Source organism: Odontesthes bonariensis, chromosome 22 (assembly GCF_027942865.1).
Source record: "Odontesthes bonariensis isolate fOdoBon6 chromosome 22, fOdoBon6.hap1, whole genome shotgun sequence".
In the NCBI taxonomy this organism is placed as follows: Eukaryota; Metazoa; Chordata; class Actinopteri; order Atheriniformes; family Atherinopsidae; genus Odontesthes; species Odontesthes bonariensis.
This window is the reverse complement of record NC_134527.1, coordinates 30455892-30482277: the sequence shown is the minus strand read 5'-3', so window position 1 is coordinate 30482277 and position 26386 is coordinate 30455892. Positions and strand designations below refer to the sequence as shown.

Sequence of the window (26386 nt, the reverse complement as noted above, 5' to 3'; positions counted from 1 at the left end):
AATGAAAGTACTAGCTATGTGCTTTGTAATCCAATTTAATATTGTTATACATTACTGCAAATGATCAAATGACATGACTTGAGAATAAATGTAGATCCCTCATTTTTCTTTATTTCTTGTTCATATTCTATTAAAGATGATGAATGCAATAAACTAAAGCATGCACAGTAAAGAATAGATGTGACAGCACACAAAAACACCTGTTCATTCTCACAGGAGGGGGGCGGCCCCTCCTGACCTGAATATGGCACATGAAGGTTCAGGTTGTCACACAGGGTGACACATTCAGGCGGACATCTGAGACGTGTGTGCCTGCAGGTGATGGACAGCCTCATTCTCTAATAACAGTTGTCTTCTTTTCAACCATTTTTCTACATGTTTGATTCTCAAAGTGAATCTTTTTTCATGTTTGTGCTCACCTATATTTTTGAATAAAAGTTTGATATTCCACTGTAATGACATTTTTCTGTTTTTATTCACTTTCAAAATGATCTCTTTCTTAACTGAGGTAGTCAAACTATTACAAGCTACATTCAAGGAGGCGACTTCTAATGCACTTTCCATTCTTTTTTTCACACATTACATTACTCATGGCAAAGATTTCTTCATGATGGCAGCCAGACAGACTTTATTGCAGAAAGGTGCAATAAATGTGAATGAACTTTGTCTCCCAAAATATTTGGCAGGTGACTTGAAATGTGCTGCCCTGCAACCTTTCCTCATGTCTCAGGTGGAAAAGGAACAGAGAAGCCAAAGAGCGAGGACAGATCTGATTTATTCTCACATACTGAAGACAGACGTCATGCACAGACTGTCGCTGCCTAAATATGGGCAACAATCCGTGCGAATCCACAACGAATCAGTCGGGCTCGGGCTCCTGTAGTTGGTGGGCTATTCCTATCCCTGCGCACTCCTGGAGGAGCCTGTTCAGCCAAGCCACTCAGTGCGCTCCTGTCCACCTTGGTCCCTGTCGCAGCCCGTGTCTCCGGTCGGATAACTCAGTTTAGCTTTCTTTTTTGTTGAGATCACAAAGAAGCAAAAATGGAGGCCATCAAGAAGAAGATGCAGATGCTGAAGCTGGATAAGGAGAACGCGATAGACCGCGCAGAGCAGGCCGAGGTGGACAAGAAAGGCGCAGAGGACAAGTGCAAACTGGTAGGGCGCGCAACAATTCCAAGTTCCCTCAAACGTTCTGTCTTTCCACGTGTGTGTTTTCAGAAAGTTTCTCTCTGATCAAAATCTAGATGCATAACATTTCCTAAGAAATTGGTTACTTCTTTGAGCTGATCAAAAAAGTCAATAACCAAGTAAACTAGTAAAAAAAATAAATAAAAAAAATAACACGAAAGAGAAGAAAATCTCATTGACTTCTGAGCAAGGTCCGAATTCAACTCATTCTCTCAGGTAAGGTTTTTCAGTGATGAGCTGAATCACTCAGACTGTGCCATCAGATGAGCAGCTGCAAGTCAGGGGGCTTAAAAAGTTTAAATGGCTTGGATAATTCATATGCATCAACATTAAAACACTCAGCAGAACAATTCAAAGTCTCGTGGTTTTTAGTAATAAACCTAATATTTTGTAAAGACTAAAACAAGTGGATTTGTTGATCAAGAAGAATACTTTGATGATTCTTTCACATCATGCTCAGAAACAGAAGCAGCTTTTGGCCATTCGTACGGCTGAGAGAGTGTAGTGAGCATGAATCCCTTCCAGTGAGAATATTTTTCTGCTTCCATCTCAGCTGAGATGTGTGTCTGACAGTGCCATCAGTGATTTGGTATTCCTGTCACAGGACTGTTTTTGGTGATTTTTTTCAGTTCCCTTCTACTTCAGATTAGGCTTTGTACAAGTCTTAAACCCCTGATTTTTCTCCCTGATCTCCAAACTTCTAGTTTTTCTGTGAGAAGAGAAAAGATTCAGCTCCATGCACAAAGTGCATGTATTAGTTATGTGATGCACGGTTGAAGCATCGATGAACCATGTCTGTTCTTGCTGAAGTTTGACTGAATTGTCTCAGTCTGAGTCCAGGTAGACCTTGATTTTTTGTCATGTTTGTTTTGTCTTTTTTGTTGTGGTTGTTGTTTTGCTTTTCTGGGTTTCCCCATCGCATTACCCCTCATCTCACCTTAACTTGAAGCAGGACTGCTCCATCCCCATATTCTAAGCGCTTGGATTGCAGTTTCATGTCTGCTACCAGGTCAGAGTATGTGAGTCATAAACCAGGCTGCTGTGTTGGATCTTTTTCAATGTTGGCTCAAGTAGGAGGGCAACACCATGGTTTAAGTCCCTTACAAACTTTTAATTGTCGGCTGGGCCAATACCTTCAAAAGAACATTTACCAAGAAAGGTAAGTGACGGTTTTCAGCATTGCCTCCAGCTGTAACTTGGGGTGAGGGGGGGCCATTTTACTTATTGTCTTTACCTTGATAAGGTCAAGCCTCACATCACCTTCTCACATCAGCATATGCCCATAATAGCTAAGTCCAGGCATACTGAAAATGCTCTGGTTCTTCTTCAGCTAAATTCTTCTTGCCCTGGTTCTCCAACATGGCATATATGTAGATTTCATGATCCTCTTCAGTGCGGCTTCATACTAACTTATCTACAATGGTAGTGACACCCAGGAACCCCTCATAGACTTCATCTAGTCTCTTCTTGAGCACATCCCATTCAGAGAAAATCCCAACGAGGAGTCACCTGACCTGATATGCCATATATGGCATTAAAAGTTATTTGGCTGGATGATTCTTTGCCAAGATCATCTAATATCTACACGTAGCATCTAACACACTTAAGTACTATGCTGGCTAGTCTTGGTGTTATGTTGTCAAAGGAAGCAAGCTGGCATTGAGGTTTCTGGGTAGTGGATGAGAACACTGTAATTATCTGAGGAATCTCTCACAAATGCACAGTTATTTTTTTTATATTTAACCTTACAGAAGTGAAAGCCGTTGGGTTATTTCACCTGTCAACAACAGCACATAAAACAAACATACACAGCAAAAGTTAGCTAAGGACTGAAACATTTTTATCAGTTTTATAAAAATGCTCCTTAAAGAAAATTATTATCATTTTGATCTGACTCTAAATTGTCCCAAGGAGTGACCGTGAGTGTGCATGGTTGTGTGTCTTGTTTGTGTCTGTGTGGCCCTGTGATTCAATTCAATTCAGTTCAATTCAGTTTTATAATATAGCACCAAATTACAACAAATGTCATCTCAAGGCACTTCAATAATACAGTCCAATTCAAGCCAATTGGAGCCAAATTAATTGTAATCATAATCCGATCAAATCCAATTAATCAATTTCAAAATAATCCAATTAATTCATATAGAGCCAATTCAAAAACCATTTCCAAGCTAAGGAAACCAACAGATTGCACTGAAAACTTGTCTTCAGTCCAATCTCCCGTCCTGAGCGTGCCTGAGGCGACTGTGGAGAGAAACAACTCCCTTTGAACAGGAAGAAACCTCTGGCAGAACCAGAACCAGGAAGGGTGGCCATCCGCCTCCACCAGCTGGGGTTAGAGAGGACAGAAAAGAGGGGACAACAAACACTGTAACACCGTTCAAAGGATACCTGTTGCAACAGGGAAACACGAGTTAATGACCACAGAAATGCCACATGTACATAATATCATTTGAGAAATTAAAAAGGGGAAAAAAGAGTAAAGTGAGGAAAGGTGTGTCAGATGTGACGGTGTGTGCTGGCTGCAGCATTTTGGATCAGCTGAAGGCTTTTCAGAGAATATGTGGGACAGCCCAATAATAAAGAATTACAGCAGTCCAATCCTGAAGTAACAGATGCATGGAGCAGTTTTTCTGCATCACTCTGAGACAGGATGTTCCTGATTTTAACAATATTACGAAGGTGAAAGAAGGCAGTCCTAGAAACCTGTTTTATATGCGAGTCAAATGATAAGTTCTGGAAGCCAAGGAAATGTCATCTGGAGTAACTATATTGCTAGATAGTTTCTTGCTGTAGCCCTGACGACAACAACTTCATTTTGTCTAAATTTAGAAGCAGAAAATTCTGAGTCATCCAGGTCTTTATGTCATTAAGACATGCTTGTAGTCTGACCAATTGATTGGTATCACCGGGTTTCACAGATTAGTAGAGCTGAGTATCATCAACATAGAGGAGATCATTGGTAACTTTCACCAGTGCTGTTTCTGTGTTATGTTGTCCTCTGAATCCTGACTGAAACTCTGCAAACTGATCATTTCTGTGGAAATGATCACAAAGTTGAGCTGCAGGTCAAATTGTATGAAATATTTGCACTGTATACACAAATACGCAGCCCTTTAGTTTCTGCTATCATACACCATTGGGCAATGTAGGAGCTACTGTCTCGCCAGAAGCAACCTCGACAGGGCTGGAGATCAAACAACAGACCACATAGTATTTTGAGGGATATCTTCGTTCCGAACATGCACTAGGAGGAGAGAGGAGAAAAGAGAGGAGGATTGCCAGAAAGAAAGACATGAGAGAAGGTGTCAAGGCAATGAATCTTACATGTACAAATTGTGGAAAGGGATAAGAGTAAAGTGAAACATGAACTTGTAGAAAAGATTAATTGATGTGCTGACTGTGTATGCATACTTTTTAAAAGAGCTTTTAGGCACTAGAGGCATTGTTTTTAAAGTTGCATGATAGAAACAGCAACAGAGTGAGCTAAGATGAGTGAGAAGAGCTTTAACCTCTTTACATGGGGTGCCTGCTCAACAGTTGAGCTACCTGGTGCCTCTGACTTTTTTTTCTTTAAATTTCAAACTGGAACAAGCGTATTCCAAATTGGCCATTCCAGCATTCATGCCACTGTGGTACTTGCCCTCATTCTTTTGACACACTTTGAAAAATTGCCAAGTTCTCTCAAAATACGTACATCTAAGTACATAAAATACAACATTCCAGTTAGCTTGGACCTCTGACAGGTTGCATTCAGAACCAACAGGTCAGCCACTGAGCAAAACCACCTATATAGATGGAATTTCAAATAATGATGACAATGGGGAGGAAATTATTAATACAGTTGGTGTAGAGTTCAATGTCAACAAAACCAAGGAGCTGACAATTGAATTGAAAAGAATACAGGGCAGAGACACAGTCTATTTACATCAGAGGAACTGAGGTCGAGCAGGTGAACAGAGTTCTATCGGGTTCATTCTTTACCACTTGTGACACTTCTCCAAAGGCTGAAGAGGGTGATGGTTTCATTTCTATTGCAAAATTAATGTAGCAGTGAAAGCAATGGATTCATTGTGGCCCTGTGCGCTACGAGGCAGCTTCCCATGGAGAGACTTAAAATCCCGCGGGAGCTATGGAGGAGGCGTCGAGGATACAGAGCTGAGGCAAAATGCCGGGAAAAAAGAGACAATACAAGCCAAGCTGTTATCATGGCCAACATAGGATCTTTCCCCAACAAGACGGAAGAGCTTGCAGTGCTCACCAGACTGCAGAGGGAGTACTGGGAGTGCAGCGTCATGTGTAACTAACGCCAGATACACGGGTAACTCTATGGTAACAGAGGACAGCGGGAGGAGAAAGGGTGGGGCAACAAATGATGCAACCCAAGGCACATCGGTGGAAAGGAAAAACTTTGCATTGAGGTGCTGGCAATTAGCATTCGGTCATACTACCTTCCGAGGGAGTTCTCTCACATAGCGATAACTGTGTATATTTTCCTGTTGACCAGTTCTGCAGCTGCCAGGGACGTCCTACACGCTGTTGTGTAGCGACTATCTCTGGGGATTTTAATCAGGCCTCCCTGTCTACAGTATGTGAAATGCTCCACCAGAGACAATAAGACCCCAGGACCTGTGTGCAAATATCAAGGATGCATACAGCTTGACCTCTCAGCTAATGAAGACCATGGAGGGGATGGTACTCAGCCACCTTAGACCATTGGTTTACAGTGCTCTGGACTCACTCCAGTTTCTGCACCAACCAGGGATTGGTGGTGAGGATACTGTCTGTACTGATCTGTTTGCTTCCCTCTCCCATCTGGAGTCTGCTGGAACCACTGTGAGACTCACCATTCTTTACTTTTCTTGTGCTTTTAACAAAATTCAGCCTCTCACTGACTGTGGCCTGGCTACATGGATAACTGATTGTGTCACCAACAGACCGCAATATGTGACGCTTCAAAACTGTGTCTGATGTGGTGGTATGCAGCACAGGGCTCCTCCGGCCACGGTGCTCTCTCCTTTCCTATTCACTCTGTACACGTCAGACTTCAGACACAACATCTCCAGAAGGTCTGTGATGACCCCGCCATAGTTCACTGTGTGTCACAGAGGGATAATCTGGAATATGTGGAGGTCTTCGCCAACTTTGTTGACTGGTGTGGACGTAACCACCTGGACATCAGTGCCAGCAAAACAAAGGAGATGGTGGTTGACTTCCAAGAAAGGCTACAGCAGTCTCATCGATGAGCGTCCAGGGAGTGAACATTGAGATTGTGGATGACTACAGGTTTCTGGGTGTTCACCTTAACAATACACTAGACTGGATCACCAACGTCCAGTTTAAGAAGGGCCAAAGCTGAGGTGAGGCTGTGGTCTTTTGGTGTGGGAGGACCTTGCTCAGGACTTTTTATGACACAGGGGTTGCATCTGCACTGCTCTGTGCTGTGGTCTGCTGGGGCTGTGGAAGCTCAGAGAGACAGGAAGAGGCTGAACAAGCTGGGCAGGAGTGCCAGCTCTGTGGTGGACTGTTCCCTGGATTCCCTCAAGCAGGATGTTGGCTAAGCTAACATCTTTCATGGACAACCACTCCCGCTCTAAGCAGCTGTGCAGGAGTTAACCCTTCTGCAGATCCTTCATCCCATCAGCCATTAGGGTCATCAACCAGCACTGCTGACATAACGCGGTGTCCGTAACACGGCTCTCTGCAATACAAATGTGCAATTTGTTTTAGAACTAGGATGTTCAGTTTATTTAATAAATAAATCAAATGAATAAAGTATTTGCCTTTTTTCTATTCTATTTCCTTACCTTACTTTTTTTTTTAGAATATAGCTTATATTGAATATTTACTTTTTGAGAATGCTATTCTCTTCTAAATATTTTATTCATGTTATTCTATTTTTTCTTCTTGCAATTTTTAGATATATTGCTATTTAGACTTGATGTTTTATTTTCCCTTTGGATATAATGATGAATAAAGTTCCATCTTATTGTATCTCATCTTGTTTTCAGTACTGAATACAAAGCACCTGAATAAAAATGGCTTGACCTGAGGTTCGGCTTGTGCAGCTCCGCAGTGTATTTGAGTAGATCAGGTAGCAGAGTATATTAATAGATACAAACCATTCAACTGTGCAACTGCCCACATGTCATTGTTCCCAGTGGATTCCCGCTTCAAGCTATTACAATGCCTGCTCCATTACTTCTCTCTGCTTAGGAGCATTTAATACTATCTATGTCTGTGTTGCCCCTAAAGACCCCCACCTTCTTTGAATTATCGCTGCCCTTTGACAGGGCTGCTAGTTTGGGAGTTACCATAATGACTGTAGGATTAGGAAAGCTCAGCTCTATTTATGAGTTAAAGGCCTTACATGGCTACAGGCTGGGAGAGGCTGTCAGAAGTGATATAGAAAGGACAATTGTTCTGGGACATTCTCATCAGGCCAGCTCACTGTCATTTACAACTGCCTTTATATAGTCCCTGAAGCTCCAACAATCTTTCGAGATGAGTCACGGCTAACAAAAGAACAAGTCTAAAATGAAAACAGCTGATCCTCACAAGAATTTATCACCAGAATGTTTGCTAGGTGTACATTGTATAATCCTTTCAAATCTTTCAACAAAAAGCACGTTTCATGGCAGCATTCCACTTAGTCAGTGCTCACCTGCTGGGAATCAGAGATCTAACGTCATACAAAAATACACCTGAAATAGTTTGACTTTTCTTGATCGTTCCTGTCAGTTTGCCAGTCAGTATTACATATAATTGACACATTTAACTCTGGAATTTACTGGATGATGAATTAGCTCAGTCAAATGTGCGCCACTGTGATGCCCTTTGCTGTAGGTCCTGTTTTCCATGTTTGTCATTTATTTCAGCTTCTTATTTCTTTTTGATGACCTTGCCGCTGCTCCTGTTTCAGGCACTTTATTTCCTACTTTTCTTTTTATGTCTGCAATATGTATCTGTTTGTTTAGTGTGTCCCACATTGAACACCTGCTGACCACTGCAACAGCTGCTGAGATCAGATCAGCTCATGTTTCTGACTGACTGAGAAAACTGACACTTATAGAATGGTGAAAATACATCAATGGTTATCGTTTAGGTTTCCCAGTTGGTTGTTGCTTTTTCAAAATATTTGGGCTAAACCTCTCTCTCAGAGCCTGCATATAAAGTGAGGGCCAGGACAGTATGGGGCACCCTTTGTTCCACAGACTATTTTCAAGGACGTAAAGTTCCTACAAACAGTGGTTCTCTTTATTTCCATTACAGTCTCAAGAACTGTGAGAAAGAATGACTTGATGTCAACTATTTAAAAGAAAACCTGCACATCTTTCAACAGTATTCTTAGTGTGCATCAGGTGCTTCTCAGCTTCTTTCAAAGGATAAAAGAAGGATGGACTCATTGACTTGAATGCAGTTTTAATGGTGCAAACTGAATGAAAGGACCTGAAAGGTTTCTCCTCTCTGTTCTCTCAAAGCTGCAGTACAACAAAGTGAGAAATATTCACAAATATCTGATATTGTAGTTCTCATGCTTGCTGCTCAGAGGAACCTCATCACTATCTGCTCTGGTGCCCCATGCAAGGAGAAGCAGTGAGATGGAATTATTGTGGTTATGAGGATGTTTTTGTTGCTCTGAAGCTTTGTAATGTTTTCTAGGCTTTACATTTTATTCAGCAAAAACTTTCATTTCTGCAACTGTCAGACGGTGATGATAACATGAATGCTGTGGATCTATTAAGTCCTTAGAAAATGCTAAATAACTTTTTTTTTTACAAGTGACAATGGTAAAAACCTATCTCGACTGAGATTATTTGCTGCTTTTCCAAGCCAAACATGATTCGGAGGTAAATTTATTTGGCATTAAATTTGATTTCACGTGTTTTTCCTCTGTGTGGCTAACAGCTGGAAGAGGAGCTGCTGGCCCTGCAGAAGAAGCTCAAAGGAGTGGAAGACGAGCTGGACAAATACTCAGAGTCGCTGAAGGATGCCCAGGAGAAGCTGGAGCAGGCAGAAAAGAAGGCAACAGATGTAAGTGAAGACTAAACTGCACAGAAGCAGCGAAGTTAAGGCGCTGCTGTCTGTCAGACTGTTTCTTCAGGTGTTTCAAACTATCTGCAGTTTGGGGGTGAAAAAAAAGTGTATCATTATTGATAACTGTATTACCATTATTTTGAAATATTACCCGGAAGCTCTCCAGTTGCCAGTTGCCATGGAAACGCGGTGACGCCGGTGCAAAGCTTGGAGCGGCATCTTCTCAGTATGGCGACTTTAACCTCCGTAGACGCTGTGCGAAGGAAAATTCAGACGCTGCAGCGCGAGGCGTGTGAGGCCGAGGACCGAAGCGAGCTTTGTCAGAGGCACGCGGACGTAGAGAGGCAGGCCAGAGAGAGGGTATCACAAAAAAAGCTTTTTAACTTCTCTAAAGTGTGAAGGCTGAACCTTACAGCATCACGCATTTGACGCTATTTAAACATGAACAAAAGTAGGCTAAACGTCATTTTGACAAGACTGAGCCCGGAAGTGCGATTAGTACCGCAGCGTGACCACACGGTGGCGCCACAAAACGGACTACATTTTGGCTGTAGTTTATATAAGTGTATTTAAAGTGTGCGTTTTTAACTCTCAGACTTTAGTTTAGTTTGTTTAAACTAAACGCAGAGTTTAGTTTAAACAGGAGCCGGTGTAGCGTACTGGCTGCTTCTCTCAGTGGGGTACTTTCCGACAAAGGTTCACTTCTTTCCGGTGCGTGTCACCATAGCAACCCACGCTGAAAACCTAAACCTGCTCCGGCAAAGCCACGTTCAAGATAAACGTGACCAGTTATGTTTTATCATAAATTAGAATTTAAAAAAAGGATAAGATTCAAGACTCAAAGATTCAAAGATTCAAAAAGCTGTATTTATACCGAGGGAAACTGCTGTGCAACAGTTAAGGTACAAGGGGGAAAGTACTAAAGTAAAATCCAATAAAGCTAACATAAAATAACAGTGTGTAGTGTAACTGATACAATACAAAAATAACACCATTACTGTGTTGACTCCAGAAGATTTGACACCCAAAACATTATTTGTTTTTATTAAAATTATGATTGAAGTATAAACTATTTCTTGCTGTTTTCTCAGATAGTACTTTCCAGTTTGTATTAAAATATGTCTGCATGTTCACTTCCTAAGCCGTCCAATTAAAAACCCTAATCTCTCACATTCTATTGCTTTTATGACATAGAAAATGAAGTGTGAGAAATGGAAATGGTTGCCGTGACTAGTTTAATTTGTTTGGGGTGAGGGGGGCTTGATTTTTTTGTTTATAAATTAGATTAGCTAAATCTGAATTGAACATAAGCTTGTAATGTGATTAAATCTTGTATGTCTGGTGTGTCTCTGCCATATTGAGGACACTTTGACTTAACAGTCTAACATTTTAACCATGATTGCCCCATAATGAGATGTGTGTGTGTGTGTGTGTGCAGGCTGAGGCAGAGGTGGCATCTCTTAACAGGCGTATCCAGCTGGTGGAGGAGGAATTGGACCGAGCTCAGGAGAGACTGGCAACTGCTCTGCTGAAGCTGGAAGAAGCTGAGAAAGCTGCAGATGAGAGCGAGAGGTGAAGAGTATTATGTTAATCTGTATGTTAAAAAATGTTGTAGTTAAATAGGCCACTTATAGATTCATTTCTTTAAGGCCATACAAAACTATTTAGATAGTTGCTGCAATTGAACACCAAAGAGAACATCAGGCCCAAGACTGTTATTTGCATAATTGCAGATGAGTTGCATCACTTATCATGAGAAATGACAGTTAGACATTATGGTTCATTGTTTGATGCCTTATCTGCCCTTGTTATGGTCGGATCAGTGTGACAGCAGCGAGAAGCAAGTAAATGGTACAGTGGTTTACAAAATGAGTTATGTGTAATTCAATAATACTTTATTAATGCCTGAAAGAAAATGATATGACTGTAGTATAAATAGTTTTTTAAAGAGTTAGCTGACTTACATTTAGAAAGTTGAAGTTTAAAACGTTTAATGTGTTGGAATTGCCTAGTCAAAGCCCAGACTTCAATCCCATTGAGAATCAGTACAGACTGCTGAACAGCAGCAGAGCCCACCAAATGTGAAGGAGCTGGAGCAGTTTTGCTCTGAAGAGTTGACAAAAATATTAGTGTCTAGATGTGGCAAGGTCATAGAGACATACTGTAAGAGACACAAAGCTGTTTGCTTCAAAGGTTGGTTCTACAAAGTACTGACTTTGTAGAGTCACAGTCATGTACCACTTTTTGTTTTTATCTTTTAGATATTTGTTTAAGCAAGTTTTTTTCATTTTTGATTTCACCTATTTGTCTTTAATGAAGAAGTTCACGGAAGACAACTGTTGCCCACATTTTACCAACAGGTAATCACCAGGTACTCGTTCAGTTATGTTGTCCTTAGGATATACTCACTTTTTCACATCTCAACTTTCTGTGTCCTAAAAGTTCAAGAAAACTACAGTTGTCCGTCCTATTGTCTATTCATTATCATCCTTTGTCAGTGTAGGTACAGTTTTATTAGTTCAGTTGCAATTGTTATTAATTTAAACACTTTCATAAATGCAACCAACTGCATCTTCACTTAGACCCTCAATACTTTTTTAAATAGCCACATCTTCAATGTTCCAGTTTGTAATGCTGGCTTGGTTTAAAATTCCTATTCTCCTCGATGACATCATATCAGAGTTATTGTCTCAGTTTGATAAAGCTCCTTCACAACCATTCAAGGATTTGATGTAGGTAGTAAATCACACACACATATATATTATATAGTAAATGTCTTATTTCTGTTCTATCATTCAGAGGAATGAAGGTCATAGAGAACAGAGCATCAAAAGATGAAGAGAAAATGGAGATCCAGGAGATGCAACTAAAGGAGGCAAAACACATTGCTGAGGAGGCCGACCGCAAATATGAGGAGGTGAGGGGTCGCTGCTTTTTCCATGGTCATGTCGTAACATCCTTGACTGAAAACTAAAATTGCACAATAATCCTATTCAGATCTTAATATCTATTTTACAGCTTACACATTTCAAAGTTCCAATCCTGTGTTTCAGTATTAATTGATGAAGTATTTACACTTTAGTATTTTAACATATAAACTTGTCAAGACAAAGAATGTAGTTGATATGTACACTGATCTTCCCCCCGCTGGTCTCTCCTGGGACCTCATTTGCACAATTGGCCTCATTCATCAATATCTTCTTAAGATTCTATGATTTATGAACGTGTTCAAAATTGTTCGCATCTTTGCTCTTAGATTGACGAATGCCAGCTGTCCCTAATTTGCATAGGTAAACACCCCAAAATGCCCATAAAAGGGCATGACTGAAGGGCCATCTGCAAACACCTCTATGATTCTTTTAGGATGCCTATGGTGCACTCGATTGTGGAGCGAGTGTGTGCATCTGATTAAAATAAAAGGTCCTGGTGAGTCTGAGGGCTGGTCAGTGGTGTTAGTAACCGAATAAACCGAATAAAAGAAATCCTAATAAAAAGCCTTTGTTGTAGAACATTTGAATGATTAAAAGATAAGTACCAATGAGCCATGCGTCACCAGCATGTCCACGGAGCTGTTCCATAAGATGAAGCAGGAGACCACATCCATTGGGTGGTTCTGCGAGTCCCAGATGAGTTGCACATTTACTACTACTTCTTTATTTATAAAGCACTTTAAAACAACGGTAGCTGCGACAAAGTGCTGTACAGATGAAAATCAATAAACATGCAAAATATGGAAAATATACATTTATGGAGTGATACTGATTGCGGGGGGGGCTTCAATGCGTACGTGGGTGCTGTCATTGCGCCGATGGTGTTAGGAAGACCAGCAATGGAATTAAATCTGCAGAAACCTTCAACTTTTCCATGATAATTCCTTTCATTACGTTCATAAAGCTCATTCCTGCTTCACAGCAGATTTGGATTCATGTCTCTGAGCTGCAGTACTCCAACATAACCTGCACGAAAACTATTTGGGTCAAGGGATATTATTCATTATTATTTATTATGAAACTATAAATAGTTTCCTATCAAAGTCAAATTTAAAATCAAAACTGATCATAAGTCTTTAAAAGTGATACCCCAGAATAAACACAAGTGAGGAGGTGTCGGTGGAGCCCAACAGTCTTTGGCAGCTCCCACCTTTGTATTTACCTGGTCAGTTTTGCTAATCTCCAACCATTTTTAAAAACCACCTTGCCTGACTTAACAGGCAAAGTAGTGCAAAACTGTCAGTGATGATCACATTGTGATCAAATTCATTCTGAATAAAGGCAATTTCTTATGATCAATGTTAAAAGTTAGAGCAAATGAATCATCCTCATCTTGACAAAATAAGAAACTGCTTGTCCATGTGATGAAGCTAAATGTGTGACTGCCTGCAGGTTGCACGTAAACTGGTGATCCTGGAGGGCGATCTGGAACGCTCAGAGGAGCGTGCTGAGGTGGCTGAAGCGTAAGTTCATATCTGCAAAATCAAAATTAACACCAACATAAGAGTTACTGCGCAGTATTCATGTTGTCATGTTAGAAATAATGTGGTCACAATTATGACAACATAAGAACACCAATTCACAAATTCTGTCACTGAATATCTTGCTTAACAATGTAACATGATACTCTAGTGTGTACCATTTATATGCATTTATTGGCAATAGTGTGTTTTCATTAGTGAAGCATCTGGAAATAAGAGTCACTGTTTGTATTACCTTAGAGAGAGCTATTTCTATGAAATGTACAGACATACAGGTCTTCCTGCAAAGAGTAAGCCGGGTTGCACCACCAAGTTTCTACAATTTCTACAGAAAGGGACAAACCGAACAGTGGCTCTACAAACGGCCTTTTGCAAAATTTAGTGCTCACTGTTGTTTCTACTCTAGACTTGGGAGGGTTAAAGAGGTGCCACTAGCTTTCACTATCACACACACTGCTCCTTTAAAAGTAATTTGTGATAAAATGAACAGTAACATTACATCCAGGCAACACTCATGAGATGAAAATAGAATCTACAGATTTAATTTTTTTCTGGCATAGAATACAAACTAACTAGCGCTGTGCACAGTAAAAGCTAATCCAGTTGACCAAATGCATTAATCACGTACAGATGTGTTGTGCTGTGTTTTATGTAATGCATCATCAATGCATGCCTGCACTACATGTGTTTGAGACTGCATGCTGTTTTATGGCCCATTCACGCTCCCACTCCCAACACCACCACTGCCAACATACTGGACTAACCCTTTCAGGCGTGTGAGGGAGCTTGAGGAGGAGCTAGGAATAATGGACCAGAATTTGAAGTCCATGATGTGCGGCGAAGAAGAGGTACTTGATGTATTCTTTACAAATTGTAGTCTTCTGACTTGCAGCCTCTCAACTTCTGCCTGTTTTCTGTTTAACCTGCACAACTTTTCTTTGATATCATCCAAGCATCCCTTATTAATTTGGTCTGGTGATATTCCATTTTGTTGATCTTTCTTTTTTGTTTTTATTTCTACTTTACTTTCTTCATGAAAAGATGAGAACCAATAATGAATTATACAAAATGGGTTCCAGTGAAGTCAAAGTTAAAACAGAGTTGCAAATGATGGCCAACAAACAATACTGGAATCTGAAGATTATGCAGTCAGATGGTCTTTGAACATCACTACCCCATATAACAATAGCATCCGGTGTTTGATTCCATTGATCCATCCATGCCCTGACGCTCATCTGAAATTGGCTAACTGTGTCAGCTCTTCGGTAGGATCCCAGGGTATAATGAGATAGTCCTTATTATTGCATACGCTTTATTCTAACTTGTCTATCCCTTGGTCCTCTAAGAAAACACATTTCTCCTGGTTTTCTTTGTAAGCTCATTATCTTGATCACTATCCAAAACCCCCCATGTGCTTAGACATGAAGGAGCTCCCGGTGGGTGTGCAACAGTCTACTTTGTTAGTTCAATTCAATTCATTTTTATTTATATAGCGCCAAATAGTTCAAGGCTAGCTCATTTCCAAAGTCTATCTGGCCTTGTGCTTCCACAGCTGCCAGCTTCCATAATGTTCTCTGCCTTGCTTCTGTGGTGTGCCACTTGGCTGGGAAACAGAATACCTTTTCTGTCTTCTCAAACCCCAGCTGGTCGAGGCGGATGGCCACCCTTCCTGGTTCTGGTTCTGCCAGAGGTTTCTTCCTGTTAAAAGGGAGTCGTTTCTCTCCAGTCGCCTCAGGCACGCTCAGGACGGGAGATTGGATCAAAGAGAAGTTGCAATCTATTGGTTTCCTTAGCTAGGAAATAGTTTTTGAATTGGCTCTGTATGTATACAATTGACTAATTTAGATTTGAATTAATTGGATTTGATTGGATTATGATTACAATGAATTGGACTCTACTTGGCTTGAATTGGACTGTATTATTGAAGCGCCTTGAGAGGACATTTGTTGTGATTTGGTGCTATATAAACTGAATTTAATTGAACTGAATACCTCTGGTAGCAAGATACAGCTAAGCTAGTTAGCAGCTTCTGGCTTGTCCTGGAGCAAACAAAGGGTCTCCTAGAGTTACCTTTCTATCCATCCATCCATTCATTATCTTCACTTATCCAAGGTCGGGCTGCGGAGGCATTCAATTCAATTCAATTAATTTTTATTTATATAGCGCCAAATACAACAAATGTCATCTCAAGGCACTTAGATAATAAAGTCCAATTCAAGCCAATTGGAATTCAATTCATTGTAATCATAATTACAATTAATTGAGGCATCAGGTCCAGTTAAAGAACCCAGACCTCCCACCCCCGAGCAACATTTTCTAGCTCCTCCTGGGGCGTCCCGAGGTCTTCCTAGGCCAGATAGGATATAATAATAATAATAATAATAATAATAATAATAATAATAATAATAATAATAATAATACATTTTATTTAAAAAGCACTTTTCTAAATACTTAAAGACACTTTACATAAAAACAATATAAAATCATCAAAACAATATAAAATAGTACACTAAAAACACATTAGACTGAGGTTAAACATGAAAAGCAATTTTAAAAAGGTATTACAGATATGCAATCCCTCCATCGTGTTCTGGTTCTGCCCTGAGGCCTCCTCTCAGTTGGATGTCCCCAAAAAAACCCAAAGGGAGGCCACCTGGTGGCATGCTAATCAGATGCCCAAACTACATCAGCTGATTCCTTTTGATGTGAAAGAGCAGCAACTCTACTCCAAACTCCTTCTGGATGGTCGAGCTCCTCACCCTATCTTTAAGGCTGAGCCCAGCCACCCTCTGCATCTATCTGCTATCTGCTACCTCATTCTTTCATTTACAACCCAGGTCTCGTGACCATAGGTGAAGGTTTGAACAAAGGTGAGTGAGTAAATTAAAAGCAAATGACTACAAAGTCGATCATCAACCTTTGGCTGAAGGTGACCTGGTACCAACTATACTTACCTTATGCTCCAACATGTTTTTTATAATGGACAATCTGTGACTAGCACTGAAGACCAAAAACAAAACACTGCTCTGGGGCCTGATACCCTTGCAGCCCCAGCATCTCACTGGGGAGAACTCTACACTGAGGCACTCATTCGGGGGCTTATCTCCACACCTGCCTGATGCCTCTCCCCCTAGGCAACTCCAGAGTATGAGAGAGTCCAGCCCCTCCAGGAGTTTGGTTCCAGAACCCATACTGTGTGAGGAGGTGTGCTCAACTATAATTAGTTGGTACCACTCCACCTCACATACCAGCTCAGGCTTTTTCCCCTGACGGTCCATGTCTCTTGTCCATGTCCATGTACGGGCACACCCAGGCCCCCTCCTTTGCCTGCTGCCCAAGTTATCTGCATCCGACTTCTAATTTCCTCCTCATGAGTGGTGAACCTTTGGGAAGATGGTTTTCTGTTGCTCCTGGAACATATCAGTGGCTAATTCCCAAGACAACACAGCTCTCAGGATCATGGCAGTACTCAAACCCCTGCACTACGTTAAGGTGGCAATTCTACAGAGGATTCTAGAAACTCTTGGAATGTTTCAATGGTAAAAATGGTAAACGGACTGTATTGAAACTGCACTTTTATAGTTGACCACTCAAAGTGCTTTTACACTACTTTTACACAGACTCATACAGCACTTCTTAGCCTATACAATGTTTCAAGCAACACAGAATTTTCAATCTGTCATGCATTTTCACACACCAAAGGACGAGGCAGAGGTGCTTTATGTACAAACTTCACTAATTGCTGAGAGGAATTGTGGGGTTAAGTGCCTTGCCAAAGGACACTTTGCCTCAAAAACATGAAAGCTGAGAAAGTGAATCCATTATTACTGTGATGCTTCCTGTTTCAAAGATATTGAATTCAATTCAGTTTTATTTATATATTTGCCTTATCACAATGTCGCGGGTGTGGCGGGCGGGCGGGTGGAGATGTGGGTGGGATGAGATTAGCAAGATGCTACAATTTGAATCTCGACTGGGACCTTTTTGTGTGGGGTTTACATGTCGTCCTTGTGCATGTGTAGATTCTTTCCAGGCACTCCAGCTACCTTCCACTGTTCAAAAACATATATGTTAGAGTAGTTGGTGACTCTAAAGTAGCTTGAGGAGTGAATGTGAGTGTGCATGTTTTTTGTCTCTGTGTAGGCCCTGTGATGGTCCGTCGACCTGTTCAGGATATACCTTTTGCTCTCTATTGATGCTAGCTGGGATAGGCTTCACTTTGAAAACTTGACTTTAATACGTATCAATGGGCTTTCATCTGAGAGCAAAAAGCAGAATAAAAGGAAGATATTGAGTGTGATAAACATTATTGGTTTCTATCTTTTCATGGAATTTGATGATAAAGAAACAAAAATGTATAAAATTGACTATATTTTTGATTGATTATATCTAATCCACCACCAGCCCTCATTAATTCCATACTGCTAGTTCTTTGACTAATTTTTTTTCTTTAAATTCACCCTGGTATTTTCTCTGAACCCTGTGTTGGCTGTTTGACTCAGATTAGGACATAACTGATACCCATTGGGCAAGACCAAAATTAAAATGTTTCTAAAACATTTTGAGTGGCCCTTCAAACAGTTTTGGGGTTTGATTTATTCTCCTGCTCTACTTTTCAAATTACTACTTTTTCTTCTTTTTGCTTCTCTTCTTTCTTGCATTGCTTAGTAAATCAGGTGACCTTGAGGAAGAACTGAAAAATGTCACCAACAACCTGAAGTCGCTGGAGGCCCAGGCTGAGAAGGTACAGCTAGAGCTGCGAGCCAGAGATTTAGGATAATATATAATCTGTGAAAAAATGCACAAAGTTACAGAGTGTTGAAGAACTCATGTCCATTCAATACAGCACATGAGATCCAAATGAATCCACTATATGATGCCAAGACATGAAAAACTACAAAGACAGTTCAGAGAAAGCGGGGTCCTTAAAAATGTCACTTTTTTAAAAAGTCATCTTTCTTTGGATGCCGATGTAGAATTGGGATTGAATAAATTTAATTTACATTTAAAATATTTTGCGTGTAATGTTTTCTCATCCACATTGGCATGAATGTGCTGGAACTATTGTTGAACTCAAACCTAAAGTCAGATTAAAGCAGAGATAAATATATATGATATATAATGTATAGGTGTAAAACAAAGTGACAGCAGAGTCAGTTTTAAAGTAACAATATGTCTCGACCTTTTGCAGCAGGCTGCAATTCGTATGGCACCATTCTAGAATTTAACTTATCTAAAATGATACACCAATACAAGTCAGTGTTAATCCCAGCTGTCTCTCTTCTAAAATATGAAAAAAAGAGTATTCTCTAGCACCTTAGCTCGACACAAAATCAGTCCACTCAGCATTCACTACCAAAGTTATTTCTAGAACCATGGTTCCCTGAGTAGCTCCACAGCATGGAGCTCGGAAGCTGACAAAATGTTGACAAAATGAATCCATGGTGTGTAATCACTTCAGTAAGTACAGTCCTATAAGTGCAGTCCTATTACAACCGTGATACAAGATTGTTAATCTGACCCCTAAATGTACCAAACATGAATCAGATTCTCTAAACCAGATCTGTGGTGGTTCTGCATTTCAGCTACTTTTTTTCACAAAATGAATCCAGTTTTTCTTGTTCTCACTATTCCCCTGTAATTTAAGTAAACCACCCAAATTCCGCAAATTCTAGCAGCCAATGAAAGTGCATTTCATTGGATGATGAAGGCAGTTCAGTTTAGTTGCTAGTCCAAAACTAATGCCTGATAGCAGGCCTATTTATAACCCTCCAGTGTTTTGGCTGGATTGACTTTTGTTCACCCTAAATACTCAATCATACAGTGAAATTGCTCAAAAATCCTGAACAAAACACAGTTACCAACCTTTTCAAATGTTTTAAACAACTATTTTCTCAAGCATAGAACTTTTGTCTATGCAAATCTCTGATTTGTCCTTACTCAGAATTGAAATACTAGAGGAAAAACAATGCCAAGTTAAATGTAATGTAATTATCAGAAATATTTTAACACCTAAATATCCCACCTGTTTCTTAAACATTTACCTCATCTCCCTTTAACGCAAATAATGGATTTGCCATTCTTGTATGAAGTGTCCCTGTCATCCCTTTAAAGCTAAAGTTGGAAATGCATTTTAATTATGCTTTTGTTTGGATTTTAGTACTCACAAAAGGAGGACAAATTTGAAGAGGAAATCAAAGTTCTTACGGAGAAACTAAAAGAGGTGAGTTTTTTCCCAGTCATATTCTTATGGTGTTACTGGTTCTGATTCTGCTTACATTTCCCTTTCAAAGACAGTCCCAGAGCTCATTCTGTGTGTATTACAAGAGCTTTGTTCTGTCATAGAATAGCCGGATGCTAAACTGGCCGGTCTGTCCTGACCTACCGACCACTGAAAACATTTGGCAGTGTATGAAATAAAAAATACAACAAAAGAGGCAACAATCTTAGCTAAAGGGAAACATTTTTCTTTGAAAACTGTCTAAAAGAAAATAAAGAAGAAGATGGTAAAAATGTTGAGATATGTTGATAGAATTGTAACATTTCTATTCAAGTAAAAGGTTTAGATAATTGACATATTGTTGCATTCGGATTTAATTCATGTTTTATACAGTGTCCCAAACTGGACACTACATTTGTATTATGGGCCAGTGTTTGGAAAGCTGGGCTTTGTGTTGCAGGCTGAGACCCGTGCTGAGTTTGCAGAAAGGTCTGTGGCGAAGCTGGAGAAAACCATCGATGATTTGGAAGGTATAGAGCACTCTCTTGTACTCCTACTCGCATGTCTGCTCGCTGTCCTTCGATAAATTATGTTAAAATAGAATAAAAGGTAGGGACTTCTCCTCTTACCAAATAATCAATCACAACGTCATTTTCATGAGAAAATGTTAGATTTTTGGTTTAAAGTCATAGAAGTGGTCAAACATCTAACACTCTGTGTGTGTAGAGGTTCCAAAGGCTATAGAGCCGTCCCTAAAAATGTTCTGATGGAGTTTTATGGCTTCAGAATTTCATCTCAAGTCCTATTTTATGAATGAAGCATAAATATATATGGACTGCACCTCATGTTATCCATTACTTGAGCTGTCAAGATCATACAAATTTTATTGGAAGAAAATCAACATTAGTCTGTTTTTTTATATACCGCTTTTGTTGTTTAAACCTATTAAAAGCATAACAACTGTAGCGTAATTCGACAAAATACAAGGATCTACAAGAATTTCTCACTATCTAAATAAACTTTATTTAACCTCGTATGTATGGGCACCACCTTTAAAGAAGGAAAAAGACAGAGTCTTACGATTCTGGTATGTAAAAATTAATATTCAGTCTCATAGCGCTACTTCGTGAATTCTCGTTTGGTTTGACAGACGTAAAGAAAACATACAACACAACCTGTTGATTATATATATATATATGAACTATTTATTAAAACGAGATGACCAAAGACATGAACCTTAATACAAACAGGAGAAATGCGTTGAATATGGGTGATTATATAGGAAACACTTATGGCACTTTTCCACTCGCTCGGCACGGCTCGGTTTGGTTGTGTTTCCATTACACTTCGTGCCTCCTCGACGTGGGCGGGGTCGTCGTAACACGGCTGCGTGACCAGAACAACACAAACAACAAACGAGGAGGATAGCATGGAGGACATGGAGGCGCTCGTGTTGCTGCTCACCCTGTGGCTTTTTGTCGCACAGAAGGCAAGAGAAGAGAGCCAGAGAAGACTCCTGGCCGCCAGACAAAACAGGATTGAAAAGTGACGACACTCATCGGCCAATCAGTGGAAGGCAGTCGGCTGACGTCACGTTTTAGTAACGCTTCGGCCCGCTTGGAACCAGGGCTGAGGTGATATGGAAAATCTACCCGGTTGCAGGTACTGCGTGCTAGTGGAAACACACAATAGCGCGCTGAGCCGTGCCGAGCCGAGCCGAAGCGAGCTAGTGGAAAAGCGCCATTAGTGAATTGAAAAAGAACTATGGGGAATGGAGAGATACCGGATTAATAGTCTAGCTTTGTTTACTATTTGCAGTTAAAGGCTAACATCTTGGAGTCATTTATCATATCGTATACCGTCTGCACGGTAAGAAGAGGGCAGACCTTACTTCTTCGTTGACACTTTAGCCCTGTTAGTCAGCTCTGAACACACCAGGTGGTAACCAGCGGGATCCAAGTGGGTTTCTCTCGGTTCCGCGTCTCAGGGCCCTCCTTAGTTGTGGGTGACTTTTGTGGACTTTCAAGTTGCCTGGACAGGTCGCTCTTCTACACCGGAGGGGGGGCTTCTGGCCAGGAGATGGAACTGGCTGGTGTCTTCACCGCAAATAATGACAAAATGTCGGAGTTGGTTTGGTTGCTGACCAACCCTGATGAGGTGAACTTAAATTCACAAAATAAAAGTTGACAAGCTTAACGCTGGCTTTCTTGGTAAGAAAAACTAACTATGGGATAACATGTGCAGCAGCGGAGGTTAAGAATGTGCGATGTAAAAAGACATGGAGACGATATGACATGGACAAACGAAAAACACAAAAACGTATATCTTTCTACTACTTCATCCTGTTTCTTTCTTTGCTTGGATCGTTTTCTTCCTTCTCATCTTTCTATCCTGTCATCTTTCTGTCTGTCTTAGTCTTTCCATCTTCTTTCATCGTTCCTTCATTTCCTTCATCCTTCCTCGTACTTCGTTCTTGTTCTGACTTTGGATCGCGGGTTCCGGGGTTTGATTCGTGGAGGCGGGGCGTGACGTAGGCTTACGCCACACTTTCAGCCAATGATATGCCTGAAACTGTTGTGACGTCTGCCTGGGCGTGTTTTGTAGGATCTAATTCTAGCGTTAGAGATTTTGGATAAAACAAAGAAACTCGATTTCTCCATTCCTCCGTCTCATAAAACATTTGTCAAGAGAATTCTGAAACATAGACTTATGGTATAAAGACATTAAATAACAACATAACATAGGAAACGATTATGAGTCTCAAAATTCAGATGGATATCTGTAAAGTTATGACATATGATTAAAGAACCAAACAATGTTATTCACTAAACAAAACACCCATACACAAACAAAGTAGTAATGAATAGCTAAAATTATGAGAGAGCATTGGGAGACCGGGAGAAAAACGTAACCTGGAACTAAAGTGCAAAAACAATGATTGACGTTGGCTTGTTAATTGCAGCGGGACAACAAGGTAGCAGGTAGCGTAACTGTGAGCAACATGGATACATTTGTGGCTCAGACCAAAAAGGAGTCAGCACAAACACACAAGACGGAAGGGCCAAGTCAACCAAAAACCGAACCGGGGGAAAATATGATGAAAGCTATCTTGGTCTAGGATTCACGGTTGCAATGGTCGGTGCAGAGGAGAGACAGATGTGTGCTCTGTGTCTGAAGCCGTTAGCAGCAGACAGCATGAGGCCGAACAAATTAAGGAGACACCTCGAGATAACAGACTAGTGATGTGCGATTCGTGAGCCAATCGTTCAAAACTCGAGATTCTTTTTACTGACTCGGGAGTTACGAGTCATTGTCTCCATTAACTCGTTCAAGCCATGGAGCTAAGCGGAGCTAATACAGCTCACAGCTCGCGCTCCCTCACAGCTCGTAGAGCCCCTCCAATACCCGAGAAACTCGCCAGCTCTCTGCTCCACACGATTCAGGACTCATGATTCAGGACTCATGATTCAGGACTCGTGATTCAGGACTCGTGATTCAGGACTCGTGATTCAGGACGCGTGATTCAGGACGCGTGATTCAGGACTCGTGATTCAGGACTCGTGATTCAGGACTCGTGATTCAGGACTCATGATTCAGGACTCGTGATTCAGGACTCGTGATTCAGGACTCGTGATTCAGGACGCGTGATTCAGGACGCGTGATTCAGGACTCGTGATTCAGGACTCGTGATTCAGGACTCGTGATTCAGGACTCATGATTCAGGACTCGTGATTCAGGACTCATGATTCAGGACTCATGATTCAGGACTCATGAGTCAGGACTCATGAGTCAGGACTCGTGATTCAGGACTCATGATTCAGGACTCGTGATTCAGGACTCATGATTCAGGACTCGTGATTCAGGACTCATGATTCAGGACGCATGATTCAGGGCTCACGATTCAGGACTCGTAATTCAGGACTCATGATTCAGGACTCACAGCTCGCTCGCTCTCCCTCCCAGCTCGTAGAAACTCGCTGCTCCGCATGGTTCATGACTCACAGAGTTCACAGGCAGCTCACAACTCACTCGCTCCCTCTCCCTCCCGGCTTTATTTTGAAGGAAGCGGGAGTTCATTCATTTGTACATAATTATTTTATTCTAATGGTGCAGTGTTGAATGTTAAAATATTATTATTTTTGCACTATTGTTTGGGTTATTTAAATGTTCTATTTGTGCACAGTTCCATACATTTTGTTATAATTTTGCACTGTTTTGCACTGAATGTTAATTTATTGGTTATTTGGGTTATTTGAATTTATTTAGAGAGAAAGAAAGAAAACTAAATGTTTGGCCTTGGAGACTTCTTGATTTTTAGCCTTTTTCACAATGATTTGGGACGTGTTTGTACATTCCGTGGCGCACACTCTGGGTGATTGATTCAAGTGACTCGAAAACCCAGATTCATTTTAGTGAGTGACTCATACAAACTCGAGTCAGTAAAAGGAATCGAGTATCCCATCACTATAACACACCCCTGTCACGTTAACAAGCCTCTGGATTTCTTTAAAAGAAAATCGACAGCAGGAGCAACGCCTGGTAAAGGCTGCGTCGGTTAACAGTCGAGCACAAATGGCCTCATACAAAGTTGCATACAGAATCCCGCAATGCAACCACATGCTTTTCAGCTTTGGCATCTCTGAAAACAAAACACAGATCTCAGCTCAACATTGAGCATGACTTGAGTGGCAGTTTCAAGCCTGTAACCACGTTTTGAGAAGTTGTGCAGTGCAAAACAGGCTCATTGCAGCCATAAATGCAGGGATACATTTTAGTTGTTTTTGTTTTTTTGCACAGATTGCAAATGAAACACTTTTATTTTCTCTTTTTGAACTTTGTGTTATTTGATGTTATTGATTTTGATTCATTATAAAATATGATGTTACGTAAGTAAGTGATGTTAGTTCAATAAAGTTGAAATGTAATTTGTCAATATTTTTGTTGGGGTGACAGGCGCAGGTGGTGCTTGGAAATCCCCACTTTGAACAAGTGGGGAATGACCAAAAAAGTTTGAGAACCACTGGTATAATTGGATAGTTGAGTTGCTTGAATATGTGTAAATCCATGAAGGATGGTAGATCCAGTTGGAACAGCTCCTGTCTGTTCTGTCTGTCAGTTATGTTGCCATGGTGATGGTACATTCAACATTCTATGAGAGTCTGGACTGAGAAATCCTTTCAAACATATCAATTTTGTGGGGAAAAAAATAATGCCAGCTGTTACAGTTTTTACACAATAGGAACAACAAGACTTTGCTGAACAGATCAGCGTGTCATCTGTGTTACTGAGGCATCAATTGTGGAAATTAGAGCAAGCTGAAAAAAGCTCTGGTCTCTTCAGCTTTGGGAAGACAATCCTGCTCCCAGTTTGTGTTGCTGTCAGTTGGGCAGTTGGGAGGCACAAAAATCTGAATGTTTTAAAAACTATAAAAAAGATACAAAAGATATCTTGTGAATGAGTTGAATGTTTTAATGTATGAATTATTGAAATTAAGAGTCCAAAAACATGCTTTTATAATTTACATAATAAGTATGCACAATTGTAATATGTGTGCTTTAATACTATCAGCACTGGAACCCATAACTATCATAATCTTAGAGTCTGATTGGTTTGCTTTTATTGTAGTTGACCTTAGATAGGTTGATCATACTTAAAATTGACAGGATGGAAATTGTCATCCACTGACAGAAATGTCTTGTTTACAGTATTCTCAACGTTAACAGGAATAGAACAAATATACCAATGTTAGCCAGTGTTTCAGGAGCCACAGCAATTGGTAAAGGTCAGAGTACACACTCCTGTCTATTTCCTTTAAAAAGCCTAAAACCAAGTGTTGTTGCCATACAGTCGCTGTTGTCATGAAAATACGATTCAGTAATGATTATACTGAATAGAAATGTAACTTAGCTCTTCTACTGATCTTGCATAATGGTTTAATCAAATTTGAGTTCATGTGATGACATTAACATCAGTGAATCTGTTTTGTGAAGATTGGAAGTTAATTACATTTTGTACTTTTCTCTTTCCTGTCCTCAATCTGCTCCTCTTCTGTATGTCTCTATCCTTCTGTCTTTTTCCAGATGAAGTGTATGCTCAGAAGCTAAAGGGCAAGGCCCTAAGTGAGGAGCTGGACCTGGCCCTCAACGACATGACCACACTGTAGATGCTCTTTTCCTTCCTTCCTCCCCCTTCTTCACGCTGAATTCTCTCTTGTCTCTTGCCATCCTCTTCCATTGCAAATTGATATTATGGGTTAGACAATTTTAGAAATGTAATTTGCTGAATGTTTTTAGCAAGCGGCATCTCTATTTCACAATACTGGTCTTTTCTTCTTCATACAGAAGCTTAAGTTGCTGCTTTTCCACTCCCTACTGCATGCCTTCTGGTTCTGGAGTTCATGTCCTCAGTGAAATATTCATGTATACTTCATCCCCTTTCCTTTCTTTAATAAATATTCAAAGCTCTCTTGA

General features: G+C 40.5%; 1 protein-coding gene across 1 annotated transcript; it reads left to right on the top strand.

Annotated features, from left to right (window-relative positions):
• Positions 1-861: 861 nt before the first annotated feature.
• tpm2 (tropomyosin 2 (beta)) lies at positions 862-26386 on the top strand. The gene is made up of 9 exons (XM_075455662.1): positions 862-1155; positions 9097-9222; positions 10664-10797; positions 12025-12142; positions 13608-13678; positions 18365-18440; positions 19857-19919; positions 20377-20446; positions 25997-26386. The coding sequence occupies exons 1-9, from the start codon at positions 1042-1044 to the stop codon at positions 26077-26079; spliced, it is 855 nt and encodes a 284-aa protein (XP_075311777.1). The 5' UTR covers positions 862-1041; the 3' UTR covers positions 26080-26386.

What these genes read in the sequence shown, in the direction of transcription:
- tpm2 (XM_075455662.1), top strand. Translation starts at nt 1,042, where the DNA reads ATGGAGGCCATCAAGAAGAAGATGCAGATGCTGAAGCTGGATAAGGAG. An exon ending in CAGAAAAGAAGGCAACAGAT is followed by an intron (nt 9,223 to 10,663) that starts GTAAGTGAAGAC and finishes GTGTGTGTGCAG; the next exon opens with GCTGAGGCAGAGGTGGCATC. An exon ending in TGGAGGCCCAGGCTGAGAAG is followed by an intron (nt 18,441 to 19,856) that starts GTACAGCTAGAG and finishes TTTGGATTTTAG; the next exon opens with TACTCACAAAAGGAGGACAA.